Below are 9725 nucleotides of genomic sequence, written 5' to 3' on the forward strand. Positions count from 1 at the left end.
ATTCATGACTTTGTTCACTCACAAAGAACTGAAAGGCAAAATGATTTAGGATTAACATACAGGTGAGGGCTTGGGGTAAAGGGGAAATCCTGATCAACAACAAACCTCCTGCACAGCCTTCGGAGAGTCACCAAGACACATATTCTCAAAGACATTTAAGGTCCACAAGCCAGTTTCTGTTGTTCCAAACTCAATGCCTACAACTGATCACCTGCATCTCATCCTAGAGGCTCCTACACCTCTCTCGTAGATATAAATGGATCCAGCAGTGACTAGATAAGGCTGCCCACTCTGGAAACGTTATCTCAAGATAAGGATCCACCTGATACAGTCAACCAGGATCCTGATGTCCCTTTCTATTCCAGCCAGGTGACTTCTCAACTCAAAGGCAACCCAGTGCTGATGTTAAAACGGGATGACTTGTTTTATAGAACTACAAGTCTCTTCAATGGTGATAGCAGCATGGAAGTGTGTGATGGGAGGGTCAGGTTGGGTGTTTGGGAAAGGTTCTTCATTGACAGGGTGATTTGAGGCCTGGAACATGCTCCCCAGGGCAGTGGGCATGGCCACAAGCTGCCAGAGTTCTAGAAGCATTTGGACAACATTTTCAGATACAGAACTTGAGCTGGAGCCAGGAGTTGGACTTTATGATCCTTATGAGTCTCTTCCAACTTGGGATATTCTATGATGACTTTTTTTTCAAGTGTCTTAAGGCATTACAGTTCCATATTCAGCTGGTTAACTCTAGATGATCCTTAGCTCTCTATGTGTAACCCTATGAAAGAGAAGCTCTTTCACATCTACAGCAGAGCCCAGGATAACTATTATGTTTTTAACTAAGGGAGCATAAGAGTTTCTCACTTCTTTTAGGTGGGATGAATCAAGGTTTCTTAACACACACAATTTCTGGGGTGCTCAGTGGGAAAAATTGAGAAGTGGACCAATGACAAAGCTTTGCAAATGACTTGAACATAATGTGGAATCATAGAATTGTTTGGGTTGAAAGGCACCTTAAAGATCATCTAGTTCAGCCACCTGATACAAGCAGGGACACCTTCCAGCACAACACAGCACCATCTGAGAGAACAGATGCAAAAGACACTGAAGCCAAAGCAAAGGACACCAAAGCCAAAGCAAGCTGTTTTCAAGCATTTGCCCCAACACTGTTACCACTGTATTTTTGGAGTTGGATCAGTGATTCACCCCTGGTGTGAGGGCCTACTTCTATGGAAGCAGACTTCAGGCAGCCCTTTAGGATGCTTACATGCAAGAGTAGACTTTCATTTGCCATTACACCTCAGGATCCTTTGATGAAGAACTGCTGTTACAGAAATGCACAAGATTTCTGGAAAAGCATTAAAGCACATTAGCAACAACATCATTACCACAATGCAAAAATGAAACATTTTGTACAGAGTAACTGACAGGTGGCTCAGCTTTGTGCTTCACGAGTTCCTCAGCTGAGCTTTCCTGCATAAACATAGAATAAGGGTGAAGTTACTGAGCCAATTTTACCCAGCAAATCCTTATCGTTCAGTGCCCATCTCGGAGCACTGCAGACATCCAGTCATACTCATGTGCACAAGGACAAGATGCAAACAGCTCTTTGCTGTCTGGGATAACATTTGTGATGCCCTCTCATCTAAAGTAATAAAAAAATAATAATCTGAAGGAACAAAGATAAAGGTTAAAACAAAGGAGAAATACCGTAATTTCTGAACATTCATTTCCTTTCTTTAATCAAAAGAGAGTAAAATAAAATACAAAGTGTGTGGGTGGACAGGAAGAACACAATATGATGTCCCGGGAAAGGTTTTCCACTGCTTTTCATTTAAAGTAGTTAGTACATACCTTAGAAAAGCTCCAAAGAAAAGTCAAAATTTCCCCAACTCATCAATCAACCTGGGAGCTCCACAATATGAGACACACACCCTTCCCTAATCCACAAGACTCAAAAAATGGCCATCAAGGCATCCAACTCTAATGCCACCCAGTAAACAGCTGCCACCTTCCCTAAACTGGTCGTCTGGAAGGCTGTGACCACGTAGGAAACCTACAAGAGAAAAGGAGAGCTCACCTGAATCAAATTGCTCCCCATCACCATTGGCCAGTCCCTGCTCCTTCTCTGGGGATAGATGCTGGCTTTCTTGCATGGTAGTGATGAAAGATGCTCTTGTGTCCATGGTTCAGAGGAAAGTCCTTCCTTTCCTAATTCATCCTGCAGCAGAGAGTTCCTAGGGCAGAAACTAAATGAAAAAGAAACAATGAGCGATTTGTTGTACTTACCCCAACACTCAGCCACTTCTAGTAGGTTTCATGTTATACTATTTGATCTTCAATCTTGCTCTCTCTTCCAAAGTGAAGCCACTGTTGGAAGAAAGACCACAACAGAGGATATCACCTCTAAGTGGCAACAGTATCGTAAGACATTACATACTATGTCAATATTATTTCATACTACATTATATCACAATAATAACAACAGAGAGATCACAGTGTGGTAATAACATCCACAATATTCAACACAAAGAATTCACATCCCAAGGTTCAGACCAGAGCCCTGTGTTACCAGCTGAGAGATGAGGACAAGCTGATAAAGATGCACAACCCTTGACAAAGAAAGGCATCCAAGAAAGGCCAACTCAGTCACCTTCCAAGTCCAATCTTCAACTTCCAACATAGCTCACACAGTGTTAGCAATCAAAATACCTCATTTCAGAAATATTTTCCAGGTTTCTAAAGGAGAATACTTGGGAAAGAGTGGAAGAACCTCTAGAAAAATGAAGTTAAGCATTTATAATGTAGATACTGAAATAAAATTGTGCTGCAACTGCTTTTTGAAGGCAAATTTAAGGGAACTGCGCCATTTAGTGCCATCTAGAGTAGAAAATATTAAGTCAGGTGTAGATCGGGTTGTGATGGCAGAGGAGACTCTTCTGTTTTAAAACTGTTTCAAAAACAGCATAATAAAACCACAAAATAAAAATGTGTGAGAAAGGGAATACAAGACCAACTAGATCTTGAATCAGACATGAGATTGAGAACTGTATTTCTAGCCAGAGTAAGCCATCGGACAAGCAATACCCGGAGATACATATTTAAAAGTAGATTAAAAGAAAGTGAACTTTTCAGTAAAACTTATGATGATGATGAATTACAAGGTGTCAAGGGAGGACTGGAAAAGAGAAACTATGAGCTCGGGTTACAGGCACAGAGGGAAGGCAGCTACTCGTATATACAAGAGATGCTGCAGTGAAGATGGATGGTGAGGAAGGCATGTGTCCAGAACATAGGATACAGAGGACTGGTGCTGCTTATTACTGGATGCCTCCAAGACTCAGGTGACAGAGAGGACACTGCTGGCAGCACCAACACCAAATGCTCTGCAAGAAGCGTGATTAAAAGTAGGAAATAAGTTTACTGCCGGAGTCCATGCAAAGCAGGAGGTAATGAGAGTGTAAAAATATTATGGGATTTTTTCAACTTTTACTACTCAGGAAGATATTTGGGAAGACCATAAAATAGAAAGAGGGAGAGTGCTTTGTCATAGATTTTTCATCCTCAGTTTTTAAGGTTGTTCCAATGAAATGTGAGGGAAAAACAGACACATGAGAAGGTATAGAAGGAACTGAAAAAGATGAGGAACATATAAATTGTAAGGGTAATTTCCATTCACTGAGTCATAATAGGACTGTACGCTGGAGCAGTCACAACAGCACTATTGTGGTGGCAATTAAGCTATGCTAAAACCATGCACGCTTCACAAACCATCACTGGTAGAAGCAAACAACCCTGGAAGGTGATACAGCATTCAGTAGAAGATGGTTTGAGCAATGTTAGACCTCCATCAGTGATTTCTGTTCCTCACTCCCAAAGTACTTCCAAATAAAATAAATATATACATACATTTTTGTTGTTTTTTTTTCAAAGACGAGATTGTAAATTGATTCAGTGCAGTATATTTGCAAAGTGCTCAGTATTCTTAGAACACACAATAAATAATACTGATCACTTCCTCACTGCAATGGACACTACACTACACCTCTTCTTTATTCTTTGTTGACGTAAGACTTGCTAGTGAATTAAGTATAATACATACTATGAGTACTTAAAGTGAAGCTAACCTAATAACATATGTATCACTCATCCTCAGTGTATATTAACTTTCACTTAACTATGAAACTAGAAGCAATCAGTCTATTGTAAGTCAAAAAAACACTTATCTTTCAGTAGAGAATACTTCAATAAACATCATTAATAATAAATTGGTTAAGTATCAGGATTTTATGTCAAGCTTCTTAAACGTGAAAGAAGTGGAAGTGTCAGTTGAAGCTAAGTTTTGGGTAGATTCATCTGTTTTCATTTCTGTCTAAGATCAAACAGCAATGAATGGTAATCTGGGTCTACTGAAAAAGAATTTTAAAGAACAGAGAGAAATCAATTTAAGCACAACAATCTATCATTTTAAACAAAACTCAGGGGCAACAATACAAATACTGAGAGGAAAGATAAGCTACTTGGTATTTTAGTTTAAACCTTCTAATGTTCCCATGATGCTGACTGGGTAAAGTCACAAACTAATATAAAGCTGAAGCTGCCCATTCAAACAATGCCATTTCTTATGCAGCTAAACCCCAAATCTGCCACCAGATCCACAAGAAGGGCCCACTCCCCTGAGACTGGGAATTGCCTGTCAGAAATGGGAAGCAGATGGGAAAAATCAGCATAAACCTGCCCAACAGCCACATCTGGGACTGAGCTCAAGTCCACCTAGACTGAAAGGGAGAAATGCACCATCTGCAGGTTGTGGTGAGCTGGGGGTCAGCCTCTTCTCACATGTAACTAGTGACTGGACAAGAGGGAATGGCCTCAAGTTGTCCCAGGGGAGATTCAGGCTGGATGTTAGGAAATACTGCTTTTCCAAAAGAGTGATCAGGAGCTGGAATGGGCTGCCCAGGGAGGTAGTGGAGTCACCGACCCTGGAGGTGTTCAGGGAACATGTAGATGTTGTGTTGAGGGATATGACTTAGTGAGAACTACTGGCGATAGGTGGATGGTTGGACTGGATGATCTTGTAGATCTTTTCCAACTTTATTGATTCTATGATCTCAGGTTTGCTATTTCAGCTACGGACAACTCTGTTTTTAAGCTATGTGTCTTCTTATACTGGGTATATCTACTTCACAATTTATGGTAGGAAAGCATTTATGTATCTTCCGAACACAAGGCAACAAGTTGACAAAACTCCTATGCAAACATAAGCTTCCAGATAAGTGAGCCTCCTGTTGATACAACTAACTAGCAAAGAAAGCTGACATAAGAAAGGAAGAACTAATACCCTACTAATTGCTGCTAATTAACACTTCAAACAAAGTCTCTAGCCATACTGTTAACAGCAGCATGCCGACTGGCCTGCATCAACAACACTAAACAAGCAACATACAGTGCCATTCCCTCATTTCTGTAGGTCTGAAAGAAAAGTGCATCTCAAATTAAGGACCACAAGCCACGTGGCCAGCCTGTCAACTAGGGAATGGGAAAAAAGCAGCAAAAACCACTGAAGGTGACACTACAATGAGCAGCAGCAAAAAGAAATGGATTATGAAATGCAATTGAAAGAGAGAAGAAAAAATCCCCTGCTTTCATATCCCTTGTTCATTTGGTGGTTCAAACCAGACTGATGCTTCCCCCACACAGCTCCCATTCCCCTGGTACTTCATTCAAATCCAGACTTCTAATTCACAGGCGGAAGAAGGCAGCCAATATAAAAAAAGAATCTCTTTTATTTGCTTCTTCCCACAGCTGTCAGTCTTAGCTGCATCATTATCTCAAACATGCTGCCTTGTCATCTCTATCAATATTGGCTCTTTGAGTAACTGCCTGCGTTGGCTTTGTCACACCATTCTACAATTCTCATCTCCTGTACACTCCTCCTTCTTCTTCCTTCCTTTGGAATAAGCCCCTGCAGGGAGAGGTACCCCAGGCACATACAAATCCAGCATCCCAGGGTCATCCCTTGGAGTGACTCCTTAAAAACTGAACTTCCTCCAAAACAAGGTTAATTAATAGGGACTGACATACTAAAAAGGCAGGCTATCAGAACAGAGGATGCAAAAAAAAACAAAACCAAACAAACAAAAAAAAACCCACAAAACCTATATCCTTGAAACTCCCTATCTGGATAATTTATGTGCATCAATTATGTCAGCATACTGTGGAGGCCTGAAAGGTGGAAAAGTAAAAATACCACTGTTTTCCCAAGGATCTGGCTTCTGCCTCCTCCAATATTCAGTAACACTGCCTTCGCCCCTACATATGTCAGGATGTAAGGAATCTGCATCTCTTTTCCCATTTAAGTTGACTGAAGTGAAATATAGGGGAGATCCAAAATAACTGCTAGTGAATGACCTATCAAAGCTAAGCACCACGTGTCATTTTAGACTCTTCAGCAGAGTCTACTGTGATAGAACAAGAAGAAATGGTTTCAGACTAACACAGGAGATTTAGATTGGATATAAGGAAGATGTTTTTCCTACAACAGGGCAATGAAGAATGGAATGGGTTGCCCAGAGAGATGGTAGATGCCCAATTCCTGGGGATATTCAAGGTCAAGCTGGATGGAGCTCTAGTGTTCCTGTTCATTGCAGGGGAGTTGGACTAGATGACCTTTACGGGTCCCTTTCAACTCAAACAATCCTATGACTTCATGCAGCCTTTGCAGCCTTCAAGCTTTTTGCAGCCTATGAGTGAAAAACCCACTGCAAAGCAATCAAGAAAATTAGTCTGAACAAGAACTGAGACCAGGCCAGCCATCAGGAAACTGCAGCATTTGGTGCTGAGCCTCTCAGTTCAGACACTTCAAAACTCATCTTGAATTAGGCTCTCCCCATTAAGGTGACTCATCGACTCACCCACACCCACCCTGTTCTTCTCACCCTCACAATACACAATCAGTCATCAATGAACAGTCAAAGCATACAGGAATCAACTCCTGCCCTAAAAGATTCTTCTCCAAAGCATCACTTTCCTCTTTGGGATTCACTCCTCATTGGATGCCTGTTTGAACACTCCTGTGGCTCTTCTGGTTGCCTTTAGCATGGAGATATGTACATCCCAGAGCATCCCAGTATCAGTAAATACTAGACTCCTGGTAACCCCACTGCAAATCACAACACACAACCTCCAATTTTTACAACTCAGGTCAAGTCAACGGCATTTTCTCTCAGGTCTAAAAGTCCAAATCTCCAGTCTTTGCTTTAAACAATGCAGGTGACCTTTTTCAATGCTCAGAGACCATCCCCAAAAGCACGTAGGCAACACAAGACAGTAAATTCAGTCTTCAGCTTCCCCAAAAAGCTAGCTGACAGGCAATGCTGCCCATCACCCAACTCCTTTAACATGAGGATGCTCAGGACTAAAGCCGTGGCAGAGAAGAAAAGCTGCTCCTTCAGGCAGAGGTTCCTAAATAAAACCACACTTCATGAAGGATGGATAGTGGCAGCCTGCCACAATATTTACACCCCCTGAGCATCTGCACAATGCAAACGGAGGCTCGTTCAGAAAGGCTATTGAACACATCAAGGAACAGCTTTCACCTCCCAGAGAAAGAGCCTGTCTCCCTTCTCAGACAAAGTACCAGTCGGAATCCTTTTAAGGATCACTTCTTCCCAATTCCTGTCCTTTTACTTGAGGGGTTCCCTCACCAAATATTTTCATTTATATGAAGTGACAATTTCTCCTTCATACTGAATGCTCCACAGGATTTTATTAGGGGCAACTCACTGCTTTGAACAGTGCTGTATTGGTGTGGATGTATTCTGGAGTGGAAGAAACAAATTCCAACTAACCCAGAGAAGCAAAAACGTTCACAATATTCAAATACATTTAAAAAAAAAAAAAAAGTTGAAAAGAGAATGAAAATAATCTGTTTTCCACATTTTTTTGGTGGATAGAATAGGGAGATTTGGATTTAAAGGAGGTACAAGGAGGGTACAAGGGATTTGGGTACAAGGAAGAAAATCACTAATAACGAATCCAATGAATGCAGAAAGGCACAAAACATCCCTGTCTGGAAGGGTCAGGATGATACCTGTCCAGAAGAACATCCCAGTGCAGCTAATCCCTGTCCCTGGGTAAAAGATGGTCTGCACAAACCCTGTAGGTCCCTTCCACTCCAGACACTAAATAGGGCCAATCTTTCTGCTCTTGAATTTGAGCATGTTTCTTTATAGATGTATCACTTCAGTAGCACCACAGAAAATTAACAAATAACTCTGGAGGGAAAACAAGCAAAAAAACAGTGAACGGAATCATCAGAGGGTCTGATCAGCCATCCTGAAGGGGAAAAAGGATGGAAACTAAGCTCTGAAGACACCTGGTGCAAAGCTACCACACCCAGACGTGCTCAAGAAGAGGGGAGATGTGGCAATGAGAGTCATGGTTTAGTGGGCACGGTGGGGATGAGTTGATGGTTGGACTAGATAATCTTAAGCCATCTTTCCCAACCTTAATGATTCTATGACTGGGTAGAAAGGGATTACGTGAGGTGACTGCCCTCTGTAACTCAGCAGGTCACTGCACTCCTTCCTACTTGCCCTGGTGCCAAATGCCTCATGCTTTCAAGGCAACGGAGAAAGACCTGTTTCACAAAGCAATTTTCTCATCCCTTCCACCCAGCACACCACAGAATCCAGGATACACACGAAGATAAATGGCAGTGAGATAAGGCAACAGAAAGTAAAGTAAACCTAATTAGAGCAAGTAAGTTGTTTACAGTGAAAAGCCCTGCAGTATTAGGCAAGAAAAAAAAAAAAAGTGAGAGACAAGAACACCAATGTCTGGCTTAGGTACTCATCACGCTCTTAGCTGCCCTACACTAAGTGCAGCCTAAAGATACAGACTTAAAGCAAACCCCTGCCATGGACTTCACCAAAGACTAGACCAAACCTGTAAAATTATCACAGAATCATTAGAGTTGGAAAAGACCGCTCAGATCATCTAGTCTAACCATTAACCCATCCCCACCACACCCACTAAACCACATCTCTCAGCACCACAACTACCCTGTTCTCAAATACTTCCAGGGACACTGACTTCACCACTTCCCTAGGCAGCCTGTGTCAATGCTTCACCAGTCTTTCTGAGGTGGAATTATTCTACATTAGACTCTGGTTGGGAGCACCCCAACTTCTGGTGTTGATGATAGGATCTGTCCTCAAACCATCCCACTGCACTGCTGCCAACAGCCAGAAAGTTGACCATACGCCTTTCCCCTCCTCTGTGCTTGCATTATTTATGCTCATTCCAAGCAGCAGCAAAATTCTTTCCTGCCACAGCACTGGTATTTTATACCCTCTTTGCATCGATCATAATGTCAGCATAAGGTGCCAGGACAAGGAGAGGGAGGTCACCATGTATTCACCTTTGTCACTTTGAACTGCTCTGTCACCTGCTAGGGAATTGTCATCTTCTCCCTGACTCACTAATTTGGTCCTCCTATAGTGTGCATTTCCACACATGTTGAAGACCCACTGAACACCAGTGGCTTTGGGAACATGGCCTGTTTAAGATAAAGCTGAATAAGTGCCCTGAGGAAGACAGTTGATATCCCCAACGTCCTTTCATAGAATCACAGAATGACCTGGATTGAAAAGGACCACAATGATCATCCAGTTTCAAACCCCCTGCTATGTTCAGGGTCACCAACCACCAGACCAGGCTGCCCA

The 9725-nt window shown here is 42.0% G+C and overlaps 1 protein-coding gene across 1 annotated transcript in view; it reads right to left on the reverse strand.

Moving 5' to 3' along the window:
* SFMBT2 (Scm like with four mbt domains 2) overlaps positions 1–2380 on the reverse strand; it is a 101545-nt gene extending 99165 nt beyond the window's left edge. The window contains exon 1 of the mRNA XM_003201842.4: positions 2078–2380. Coding sequence (XP_003201890.1) covers positions 2078–2183 — 106 coding nt within the window. The 5' untranslated portion in view covers positions 2184–2380. The remainder of the gene's footprint in view (positions 1–2077) is intronic.
* Positions 2381–9725: the final 7345 nt, after the last annotated feature.

Source organism: Meleagris gallopavo, chromosome 1 (genome assembly GCF_000146605.3).
Source record: "Meleagris gallopavo isolate NT-WF06-2002-E0010 breed Aviagen turkey brand Nicholas breeding stock chromosome 1, Turkey_5.1, whole genome shotgun sequence".
NCBI classification, from domain to species: Eukaryota; Metazoa; Chordata; class Aves; order Galliformes; family Phasianidae; genus Meleagris; species Meleagris gallopavo.